This window comes from Mytilus californianus, unplaced genomic scaffold, assembly GCF_021869535.1.
Source record: "Mytilus californianus isolate M0D057914Y unplaced genomic scaffold, xbMytCali1.0.p SCAF_5, whole genome shotgun sequence".
NCBI classification, from domain to species: Eukaryota; Metazoa; Mollusca; class Bivalvia; order Mytilida; family Mytilidae; genus Mytilus; species Mytilus californianus.
In genome coordinates this window covers 111,429,696-111,443,041 of record NW_026262701.1, presented here as the reverse complement: position 1 = coordinate 111,443,041, position 13,346 = coordinate 111,429,696, and the positions used below count along the sequence as shown (strand labels likewise).

The 13,346-nt window shown below is 31.5% G+C and overlaps 1 protein-coding gene across 1 annotated transcript; it reads left to right on the top strand.

Annotated features, from left to right (window-relative positions):
- The first annotated feature begins 480 nt into the window (after window positions 1-480).
- Window positions 481-12,877, top strand: LOC127700632 (uncharacterized). The gene is made up of 5 exons (XM_052204187.1): window positions 481-557; window positions 1,212-1,289; window positions 4,764-4,873; window positions 7,232-7,307; window positions 11,207-12,877. Exons 1-5 carry the CDS (start codon window positions 539-541, stop codon window positions 11,257-11,259), a joined length of 336 nt encoding a protein of 111 aa, XP_052060147.1. The 5' UTR covers window positions 481-538; the 3' UTR covers window positions 11,260-12,877.
- The last annotated feature ends 469 nt before the right edge of the window (window positions 12,878-13,346 follow it).

The window sequence follows — 13,346 nt, the reverse complement described above, 5'->3', positions numbered from 1 at the left end:
TTCGTCAAAAGTATCAACAAAAATATGAGGGAAATTCTTTTGAAAAAGTCAATGAGTTGAATCCAAACATGACAAGAATATTTCTTTCGAAGGTTTTAAACTTAGATATTTTGGTGACGTTTTACAACCATACGGTAATTGTCCTGTCAGTCTCATGTTATTGAAATATTAAGGTTTTTCTACTTCCTGGAATAGATGTTTTAGCTGAATTTATGTGGTTTTCAATGATCTTCACATTCATAACTAATTTTACCTTCCAATTAATTTGATTTAAGCTCTACCGATGACTCTGATGTAGACGAAATGTCGTTTTTGTAATAAATTATTAGTCTGATATCTGAGTATATACTACAGTATTCACATGACGCAACAATATACATAATTTATCTAAAGAAAAGATGCTTTTACTGAAACAGCAATCACACAATCCAAATATCATTTATTCTAAGCTCACTATATTTATGATTTGGATAGGTTACCAGAAAACGATAAATCAGTACTATCGTTTGGGGACAGATTGAACAAAGCAAAAGACATTATGGATTTTGGTAAAAGAGGTAACTTACTCATCCTTTGTTAACATTATGCACATTATCAGCACTGAGGTTAAAATGGCAACGTTTTTCTTTTGTTCTTCAAAATTTTATTAAAAAAAAATTGGAAATAATTTTGCATTTATTTATGTTCCATGGTTTATTAAAATATATACACACATAAACATAAAATATATATTTATACATTTGCTATAAGCAAGAGAGGATATTTTGAGTAAAAAACAAAATTACATTGCCATACAAAAATCTGCTTACCACAGTGCAAAATGATGAAGGTACAACTCTCGAGACACATACGGATTGGTATTAAATTGAATATTTCCTGAAAAATTCCTGTATAAGCTAAGTAGTATTGAAAAGTTAAGTCGGAATAAATCGTTGGAATCCAGAATTATTGTTGCGTCATTAGTAGTCAGCGCAAGACCGTTATCCGTAGAAGTGACGTCGCCTTTACAATTTTTTAAATTTAATAAAAATGCAATTCATATAGTTCTTCAAATCTTAATAAGACCTCACTATCTGAAAGCAATTTTTTTCCCAAAAAATTCATAATTTGATAATCAATGTTTAAATATTTTGTTATAATCTGCAAGTTACATAATATATAGATAAGAAGTGCAATGCAAGTTTTTTTTATACGATGCATTTATGTTACAGGTAGAACATATAGGCTTCGGTGTCTTTACTTTACTGTGGCGATACTTTTAATCATGATTGTTATTATTCCTCTCTACGGTAAGTATAAACTGTAATTGAAAACACGTTACAAAGATAGGTTTTTTTTTTGTGTGAATTTTACAAAATAATTCATGTAATTGCTTTATATGCCGTTACCCAAGACATATTGCGGGCAAAGCTGAATGACATATCAAAGGTCATCGGACAGCTTACAAACAATGTTAAATTTTACAAAAGTTATTAAATTCCATAAAATTGTTTAGGTAAAAAAAAAGAAGATTATTTTCGGACCTGTTGATTAAATTACAATACAATCAATATTCAGATTTGCATTACCGTTAAAATCTTATTGGATACACACTATACGAGCATATTTATTTTTTAAACAAACAAATATTTCTATCCCAAATTGATATCCGCACAATCATAAATTTAGACTATAAATTCTAGAGAAAAAAAAACTGTGAAGTATCGAAGTTATTGACTGAACCTGATTAGTATGCGATCAAAGACTTCGATCATGGTACTGAAATTTGTCCAAGGCTCTTTTGCATATGGTATTATGATTTGTGTAACGACACAGATAAAAGATACATATGAATGTAATGAAATAATATCGCATTTAAAGACAAATATTTCGAAAAAAAACAAAACAAATGGCCTTACCAGATCTGATCTTGAATAAGCTGTTAGTTTTCTCAATTTAACTGTTTCATAGTTTTCATGTCGGGGCCTTTTATAGTTGACAAAACGGTATGATTTTTTCTTATTGTTGGAACACTTACGATTGCCTATAATTGCTTACATCCGCTTCATTTGAACTTTGGTGGAAACTTGTCTCATTGGCAACCACATTACAAGTAAAATCAACATCTTTTCGTAATGATCAAATAGCTTACCATGATAGAATTGGTTCTTGCAATTTTCTAATATAAACAAAAAAACGGGAGATATATTTTGAACAAAAGTTTTTACCCTCCATTTAGGACGTTTCATGCCCAGCCAACGATAAAAGGGGTTATGTTTTCCGGTGTGTGTATCAGTCCATTTGTTGTTGTCAGTTGGTCCGTATGTCCGTCCCGTATCTATTACCAACAGAAAGTTTTATACATTCATAAATATCCGAATAATGATATCAGTAAATCGTCAACGTAAATTAGTTAATAGTCACAATATGTAGTGAAGTTGTTATAAGCCTTCTTAGAAAACAAATGAGCTAGTGAAAAGGGAAAGGGAAAAAGACGACAAATTGAAATTGTCATTTTTGTCGTATATTTTATTTAAATTTTTCCATTCATTACCATGGTGAAAGGAAATAACGTCTTTTTCTGCTCTGCATCTCAAAGTAACAGCGGTGACTTCCTTATCTGCGAACAACATTCAAAGTATTTTCCTTCGTCAATAATATTCTGTTGACAATTCAGAAACTCTTACTTTTACGATACTTTGTGACGTTGCTAAAATAGCTTCACTCACTATTTTTTTGCTGAAGTTGTCTAGAATATATATAAAGAAAGCATAGTGATGTTTCTCCCAAAGGTTTAACGATTTTAGATATTTACTGGCCTCAAACAAATACTGCAGATTTTATTTAAATTTTATGAGGAGTCTTCATATGGAACCTGCGAGGAGAGTTGTTTCTGATTTGTTTTTTGCTCCGTGTTGAAGGCCTCAATGTGACTTTGAGATGAAGAACAGCAATAAAGCGCTGTTATTTTTATTTTGTGTGTGTTGTTTTGCTGTGACTGTACTGATTTTGTGTCAGCGATGGATACCCCCCATCTACTTGGTTTCTCTATTTAATAGGCAAAGGGGAAGTTTGTGTGCACGTTAAACTGGTCTAATCCTAAGACTTTTTGTGCCTAGTACAAGTCAGGCTATCTGGATCATGTGTTGTTCGTTGTTGTTTGTATGTCTGGTTTTTTTTTTGGAGGAGTCGGGTGTTGGTTGTTGGTGCTGTCTGTTGCACTGTGCGATTTTTTTTGCGATTTCTGTTATCCATTGAATGTACTATTTCTGTACTTATTGTGGTTGGTATGAAATCTTCTATATAATAAAGCAACCAATATCAAGTGTGTAGGATTGCAATAGGTTAATTACATTGAGCCTGCTTTCAATAAATCCGAGCATTCTTAAATACTGTAAATTGATTATTTATTGTTTTGCTTTTATACTGTTTTACTGTTATTTTAGAGTTGCGTGCTTTTCCTGAATTAGTCTTATTATAGGCCATATGTGCGTATGCACATATCAAGATTAAAAACGGGAGTATAGAGATCAAAGCAAACTAGTTAAAGCCCAACAAATTTCATTTACCTGTCAAAAGTCTGGAATCTCATTATTAGTTGTAGATTCCCATTTTTATTTTTTCATTTATTTAGAGCATTGTATTGCTACTGGTAATTGAATTTAACTTTTGAAGACTAGAGTCGATGTTGAGCTTGACATATCAAATATACACCTATATATTGTTGATTACTGAAAAATAACCCATCGAGATGCATGTTCTTCGGTTATTCTTGTCATTAACATATACCCTACATTTTTTATTTTTGATATAAATGACTAATTTTCATGTTCAATGCATAAATTGCTATCCAGTAAATTACATATATGTTCTAAAAATAATTATGTTTTTGCATTGGATAAGTATGTTTTTACAAAAAACGTCTTTACACAAATATGTTGATGCATACTGATTTGAGTGTGGGGAAACATTGTCAGACAGACTAAAATCCTGCAACGTGAACTTTTTGACACGTCGCCACAGATTTGATCCATATACATAAACTTTGAGTAGAAGTTGTATAGAATTTTTATACAGGAGGCAATGTAATGTTTTGATCAAACTACAAAGGCCTACCTGAATCTATCAGACCAGTCTTAAGATGACACTTACTTAGAATCTCGCTCAGTACAGTATGAGCCTTCTTTGGTTCATTCACTACTATTAATCCCTAAACGATTTCTAAGTACTGATTTCCGTTTACCATTTACTGATATCATTATTCATAGTTTTTTGAATTTGTGGTTTGTTAATAATCCGGTATTCCGTTGGCCATACTATACCATGCACACTCTTACTAAAGAAAATCACAATTCTACGAGTATTGTCTTTTTCATTTCCTTCTGACAAACATTTTCCTAACGAGGCAAACAATATTTGCATCTGTTTTTCTTTTGGAAGATTCATACAACCATTTTCCTGCTAGTTATGTCTGATTGTCCACATTATGTGTAGCTGAGCTGTCGCATATCAAAATCGTCTTCCTGTTACCTTCACTGACATCATCAAATGAAAAGTTTTACCGGGTTATTAATTGAAGAGCAACAAGACAGGTGCCTCCAGGGTATCAGTAACTGATAACTATTTCCGAGTACCTGAGTTCATAAAAGTGGTTTTAGTGCTTTCAAAGACTTAAGTTTGTTTTTTTTTCTTTTTATATCTGCTTAACCTTTTCATATTATTCTTAAAATGCAAACGAGTAATACATAATATAAAATACTGTATAATCTAAAATGTCTTTTCAGAATACATTGATTTTTGGTTTGACAGTATTCACAGTTGTGAATATTCCTCAAAAGATAAATTGAATCCTCCTATTATAAAGGTTATCACTCAAACAAACCAGTCTGAGAAGGTATATATAGGTGTTTAGCATTTTTGAAACAACTGTATTCAATATCATTGATTTTTCAAACATTTCTATTTTTCTAGAATAATGTTTTTAACAATTGGAAATATATTCATTACCTTTAGAACAAAGTAGAGTTTTTTCGACCAATGAAATATGAGGATTTAATGATTGTTAATTTGCGGTGAATGTACATGTTTGTAAACATGTACTAGTAAGGGATTGTCCTGTTGTTTACTTACGGTTCATTAAAACTGAATATAAAAAGTAAGGTGATGTTATACAATTGCTTATTAGACAACTATTTACTAGATACTAAAGACGTAGATGTAATCATCTATAGGTAATTTCACGACCTTCAACAACAAGCAAAGCACATGCTGTATAGTTATAAAATGCAATGGCTTAACAAAATGTGAAACAAATCAAGCGAGACAAAAATGGCCTGATTTATTCAGCACTTTAATCAGCTTCACTGTATTTAACTGGATTTCTGATTCAAAATGATTAAATGATGAATTTTGATAACAAACAACTTAAAATAGAATGCAATTAGAAAGAGTATCAATACCACTAAGACTCACTTAACCTCAAAATTACTTAACATAAAACAAAACAAGAAAAAAAATGGAAAAATCTCAATAATGAAATACAACCTGAACATTAAGCTAAAATGATATCATGTAACTCAGTTTGTGTACAATTAATTGGTAAGAATACTCTTTTCAAGTATTCCAATACATAACTATATTTTTAGTTTTATGAAAGGCAGACTATTTCTTTTTAATTTGAATTTGAACATTTAAATAAGGTTAATGTCTTCGGAAAAAGCAGTAATAATTAATGTACAATAAAAGGGGAAAAGTGGCATTGGATGGGAACTTAAATGAAGATTTTTGAATTATCTTAATTTTAACTGTAAAAGAGAGGCGGAGGATACCAAAGAGACATTCAAACTCATGATTCGAAAACAAACTGACAAAGCCATGGCAAAAAACCAAAAACGGTTAAAAGACAAATAACAGTCTACAAACACAACAATTAAAACCAGATACTGAGCAACGCGAACACAACAAAAAACAGGGAATGATCTCTGGTGATCCGAAAGGTTATTAGATCCTGCTCCACATGATATCTGGCGTATCACTACTACAAAATACTTAGGTAAGTTATATCGTGTCATTAGTCATAACGCAATAACGGATTGGTAATTGACTCTTCAAAATCGTAAACCATCGGTCATGTATATTTCTAACCTTGAAACTTGACCAAATGTGAAATTTGAAAATGAAATACGTTTTTCGTGACACATGAATGTTATCGATATAAACAACACAGACATTGATAACATAAAAAGCAAGCACGAATACAACACTAAAAAACTAAAGCTAGAGCAATACGAATCCCTTTTAACAAAACTAGGGGTGATTTCAGGTACTCTTTTAGTGTCACGTTAGTAAACTTTCCCCCTTTTTAAATTTCCCTTGGAGTTCATTAATTTTTTAATCCTTTTTGTTATCAACTCGATGACAATAGCACAATAACATAATGGCGGGATGTATAAGTACCGAAACTTTACCACTAAAAACACTATCATGTTTGTCAGAACTCAAAGTCTCATGACCAGATATCCGTAAATCAATTGAAATATTGACAATAAAAACATTGATTTCATTTATCATTGAATGCGTTTGTGCTGAAGAATTGTTACAGTATAATAAAAAATGTTTAGTATCTTCATTGTTAAAACCACATAAACAATTAGCATTTTGTACAAAGTTTGCATTAAACAAATCAGATTGAAGAGTGCTACACCGGTTTCGCAGCTTTACATGTAATACAGATTGTACAGATCTCCAAAGTAAAAATAGCTTGGAGATTTTTTTATTCTTATAGTATAAAATATGCAATTTGCCTTTAAACAATGAAAAGCTTGTAATTTGTCTAATATTGATATCTAAAGTGTTCAATAAAGCTACTGATGATGGGTGGGGGTGGAGGAGGGACCGATAAACAATTCACTTATATAGTGATATGGTGTCTGTTTTGCAAATTATAGTTACAATTATCAGATAGAAATTCTGAATAAAAGTCATGTAGATAATCTGGATCCTGAATGTTAAATGAAAACTATTATCTGTGCAGTTTCAAGGTAAATGAAATAATTGTATAGGAGTTTAAGATTATTAGTATAGTAAACATTGCATGAAATTTACGAATTTTAAAAATATTTGATAAAGTATGTATTTACAGTACATGTCTTTATGAAAATAAGATGGTGAGGTATAAATTAGAGGGAAATAGCTCTCTCATGAAATAACAATAGAACCAATAATTTAAAAAAATCCTTTTTTTGTATTGTAGATCAATATTTTAGATGAAGCCAAAAAAACATCACCAAGAATTCCCAAGCAGAAGCTTACAACGCAATCAGACGAAGGTTGGAGTTTTAAAATGATAAAAATAAGACGTGGGGTATAGGTCAATGAGACCGCAATCTAATAACACATTGGAACAAAATCATCTAAAGGTTGATATTTTACAAGTAAATAAACAATATATCAAGACCTAAATCGCAGACTAGATAATTGATGAATGCATATATCAGAGACTGTCATCGGCACAAACTTTTGTATGATTCGATATAAACAAAAACTTTTCAGATTTTGCTTAATCCTTTAAACCATTCAAATTTTTGTTTTGTCCTATAAACAGTTCATGTTTTCAAAATTTCATATAGATCATATATAAGGGAAAGAAAACATACATGTATTGATGGTATATGCATTTGATAATGTTTTGGTGTGAAACAAAAAGATATTCTCCAAACTGCCTCCTTATAATACCTTATCGTAAATTATGACTCATCATATCAATTTTTTTTCTCTCATTGTAATGTCGTTTGAATAATTCAAAATATTGCTTGTAATTATTATTTCGAGAACAACTGATTTTCTAATTGTTCATTCGTTTTGAGAAATGCTTTTAATCAAAATTAAACAATAAAAGAGAGACGAAAGATACCAAAGGGATATTCAAACTCACAAGTCGAAAACTGACAATGCTATAGAAAAAATCAAAAAACAACGAAAAGACAAACAACAGTACACGAAACACAACATAGTGTAATCAAGTTGATAAGCACACCTTTAATAAAACAAACTTGTAAAATTATCGGATTTTTTTCGGTACACACCCGGAAATTATCAATACATTCGATATTTTTACATTATAAGTTATTTATAAAGTAAGCAAGATTTCAACACATGGCATATTTGTACCCGTATACTTATCTCTTGGTATGTATAAGGTGCAACTTTCAATTTGCATTACCCAATTCTTTTGATATTCTTCATAGACAGGCAGTTCAATAAGTTTTCCCTTGATTGACTCATTAACAAGTGACAATTCATTCCATTAGTGAAAAAAGATAATTAACTACGTACCTTGTTTATAAATCTTGACTGCTGTAGACATGGTAATTCTAAAAACTCATACAAAATATCGGATTGGAGCTCCGTTTACATCAGACTAATCAGGTGAGCTTAAATAAATTATCTTGAAGAACAAATCAATTCCGGAGTTGAAAGGCTCTCAAAACCAAACACTCTAAAAATTGTTCCAAAGTCTAGCATAAGCAATCAAAGTAGAAAAACATTAGTGTTTCAAATGATTTAAACATTTTATGAACTGTTTTTACAAATTATGGCAGAATCCATGATATTTAATGTCAGCGACGGGCGCTTATTCCTGGGCTGGTGATACTGGAATAATTCTATTGACCTGTTAAGTCTTATAAGCCTGGTATCTTTGATGAGTTTTTTACAACCCTTACGGTGAATGTGTCCTCTCCAATGGTATCACCAGCCTAGCAGTCAGCACTTCTGTATTGACATGAATTATTACTGATATTGTCATATATATGAATTAATTGTTCGAAAAACTAAGGATGTTTTGTCCTAGGAATAGATTACCTTAGCTGTATTTGTCAAAACATTTTGCATTTTGACCCTCAATGCTGTTCAATTTCGTTCTTTATTTGACCTTTTAACTATTTTGATTCCAGCGTCACTGATGAGTCTTTTGTAGACGAAACGCGCGTCTTGCTGTACAAAATTATAATCCTGATGAGTTGTTTTAAGGGGAAAAAATAACCAAGTACGTGTAACCAAATGCCTTGGTCATAACTTCGTCATTTCATTTGACCCTTATATTGAGTAAAAATAATTGTTTTTATAAGTTATCAGTTTAAAAGGAATTGTAAACACGCCAGAATGTAAAAGATGCATACGTTTTACTTATTTAAAGCATATTTAAACTATTTATTTTCAGACTACAAGACTTTAATCTAGGCAAAAATTCAGATCATTGATATAAAAATAAGGAGATGTGGTATTATGCGTTTATCAGATAGTACTTTTCATTTTTTCGTAGATTTTAAAATTGGAATTTGTGAGATTGTATCTTTAAAACAAATTCTTACAATTACCTAATCAGTTGTCATTTTCATTTTCTTCTGGTCTTTAATTGATCAAATCATCAGGTATCACTTGCTTGCAACTTATGTATTCTATATATTCAAACTACATACGAATGATAAATGAACATTTATGATCTACATCCTGTCGATACCTATATTTTGGTGTTTCACAAGTGAAATTCACTTTTCATTAAGCATACTGCTTATTCTTAAAAAAACAATGCAGTCTGGTGTTGGATATATCAAAAATTGCATGTTGAAAAACTGAATCATATTTCGTAAGGATAGAGAATAGAAACAGGGAACTTGTCGAAGAGACATCAAACTTGATCAAAGAGCAGTAAACAGCCCATAGCCAGTAATGGGTTTTCAACGCAGCGAGAAAATCCCGCATACGAAGGCGGGCTTCAGCTGGCCCCTAAACAATAATGTAAACTATTTGGACGCCGCACTAAACTCGTATACATACAAATGAGCCAAAATTTAAAAAGAACACAAAAGACCAACAAAGGTTAGAGGTTATTTACCCATATACAAAAACAAATGTTGGAGACACGTGAATACACCATTTATAAAATGAAAACGACAGTAAATCTTCTCTCTCCAAATTATTGGAATTAAAATTATCTCATTTAGTTTATATTTAACTTATTATTATAACGTTCTTTGTCATTACTAGTCACTGACAACTAATTGAACAATGAATTCCATTATTCTTAATTCAAAACACAATATTGACACAAAGTGCCAAAATTGGACACACTATAATTAAACCTCAGCAATTATGTTAAATACCACCGAAATATCTTTTTAATAAATTTGTTCATACAATTCTGTCTTTTTCTTGTCTTAAAAGACAGAAAAGAAAAAAAAAACAGACTAACAGACAAAATTGACTTAATCGGTACAAACGTTGGTTTTCTTTCAGAAAAATTAAAACATAACTAAATATATATTGCTATATATGCACAGTAATGAGAACTCATGATCTGACATCCTGTCGCTAATATTTACTTATACTTTGGCATTGCACGAGGTTTTTCGTTTCTCAGACTGTTATTGACATCTAAATCCGTTAGATGTGTACTGGTTGATACTTTAGTCTGGGTGAACCTAACTTGTTTTAATGTTAGTTCTTTTTGTGCCTCGTATCGATCTTTTGAGTTAAGCCAATTGCTACTCTTTTTGACAGTTTGTTCTTATGGTGTTCTGTCCAATGTTAAGGGGAGTATAGAGCGCTCACAAACATGTTTACCTCCCTCCAAATTCTGTATGTTCCTGTCCCAAGTCAGAAGCCTGAAGTTCAGTGACAGTCGATGTCTGTCATATTTTTTTCTCGTGGATTGTTTTGTTGTAAATTAGGCCGTTAGTTTTCTCGTTTGAATTGTTTGACATTGTTAAATGCCGTAATGTGGCCTATAATTGCTTACATCCACTCTTTATGAACACGTCATTTCGTTGCGGGTGGATAGTTGTCTCATTGGCAATCATACCACACCTTTTTTTATACTAACAATCACTCTTGACTCCCACCCTACTAAGAGGGAAAGAAACTTTAGATCGGTGACATTATTTCAGGTGCCAAAGACATTCTCTGGAAATACAAATTTTCTCTTCCTGACGCTATCTACTTGATAAGAAAAGGCATTAAATGACACCTGACTCACAGTTTAGTACTTATTGAATTTGTGTATAAATTCTTCACTATATTAAACCAAAATAAACATTAACATATCCAAAGTATTAGGTACATTGTTTAAGTTATACATGCTCATTGATAAGGAATTGAATTAGTCTTTGGTCCCATGAAAAGTGGAAAAGATGTCATTTTAAACTCTATATAAATCATTTTCTCACAGATATCACTGATGCTGTTATTCTTCATGCTGACGATGACAGACAACTAGCATAAGAATTCATTCATAATATGGAGGCAGAATTTCCAGAATTAGAACTGAATTTTAAAATATTTGAACAGTTGAATATAGGAGAGCGTTTGTTTAAATCAGCACCACTTATGTTTAGAACCTGTAGATACTTATTTGTGTTCGTGACAACAAAATTTGCACAGGATGATCTGCCGAGATTTGTGAATGAGATCCTATTGATAGAAACTATTACATTTAAGGACAAATGCAACAGATTGATACCGATATTGAAGGATAACTGTTATCTTCCAGAGTTAACTCCCCTTATTCCTTTAAAGTACAATAGATATTTGGAGGGCAAATCTCAAAATAAGGAAGATAGCGTGTTTTTAAGTGGTTTTAAGAAATTAGTCATACATGGGAGGAAATCTTATTTGACATAACATCTTGTTGGTAAAGAAGAAATTATAAATGATCATAAATCTTGTTCTGTATTTAAATACTCGTATATGATATTCTTATAGTAGTTAAGATCTGGATTTAGATGAAGAAGCCGGTCACTCGTTTAATTGTTTGGAGATGAGTGTAAAGCCTATTTTGGAGCTTGTTCATTAGTTTTTACAGTATGGTGTGTTGGTCTACAAAATCTCTTATTATTAATGTTTGGAATTTTTCGAAATTTTTCTCCTTGTGTGTATTTTAGTCGACAAGGTCCGTGTGAACATTTGCAGTCACTTTGCATACATCATCTATCAAACTGTTCTTTCAAAATCGTCTCTCCTGAAACTGCACAATGGATTGAAATCAAAGTTGTCAGCTTCATCTATAGGATGTCTAATGTGAAGTGTGGGATTTTCGTTGAGGTTGATCAACCATCATGGAATATAACATCAATGTAAAACTTCAGTGTTTGACTAATATATCGAAAACTAAAATAATTAGAGAAAATCATACAGGGTTAACAATTTTCAGCACAGCAAGCTCTGTCTACCCTGTACATTGTACAAAAACCTGTCAAACCGTTTTGAGTTCTTGCCCCTGAATTGTTGGCAGTTCTTGGTTAATGTTTCTCAAACTATAGGAATTTAAAATTAAAAATTTTGGCAGTTTTTTACTTTTATCCTGGAACTATGATATCTAGGTTGAAAGTGAAAATTGCCAAAATTACCAGCAGGACATGATCTATCTAGAAATTTTTTAAAATCTGACAACCTGTTTTGGAGATGTTGCCCCTAAAATGTATATATATTGATTTTATAAACTTCCAAAATTTAAAATCATATTAAGATGTTTGAATCCCACTGAAGGAATAACAACAAATTTTCTAACGCAACATGGTCGGGCTGAATACGAGACGAAGTATATGCAAGTTATGAAGTTAGTCCTGTATCACCATGGGTTATCCGATGTCCTAAAGTTGTCACAGTGTAGTTCGTGTTGCAACGAGGTCACAAAAGCAGGGGTTCGAATCCCGCTGAGGGAAGAACAAAAAATAATGATCAAGACTCTACTGTACTATTATATATCAAGAATGTGGTACTTGTATATACTTTAAGATGAGGACATTTTGCAAAGAAATTATGTAGATCCTTACATTTTGACAAAGTATATGTTTCTTTATTACCATGTTTCCAATACTAGTAAATATATGTTAATCTGAAATGCTACAACAAATTGATTATGGGTGTTCCATTAAAACATACAAGGTATAGGGGACAATTTTATTCTCAAATAAGGGAACTAACATTATAGTATATAGTAAAACCACCCATAGTAGGAGCTTATATTATGAATATAAGCGTTGTTTATTCAAGACACATCATATGGTGCATGTGTGTAGCACATGATTGGCACTGATATGCCCTAGGATGCATCAGCACTCCTTGTTTGGTCATGATGCATGCAGTGATACAGACCCTTCTCAGGTTTCCCCAGGATGCTAGGTAGTTTTCAGTTTAAGTTTTGCTGCTGACAGGGAAAGTCATACATTAGTTTTATCGTAAAAAGTAACAAATTATCGCTTTCAAAGTTAAATATTGACTTTATCGTATGTTTATTACGTTTCAATTGAAATAAAAACTTCTGTCTTCGTATATATATGTAAGTACGAACTGAAAGAAACTTTGCGCCT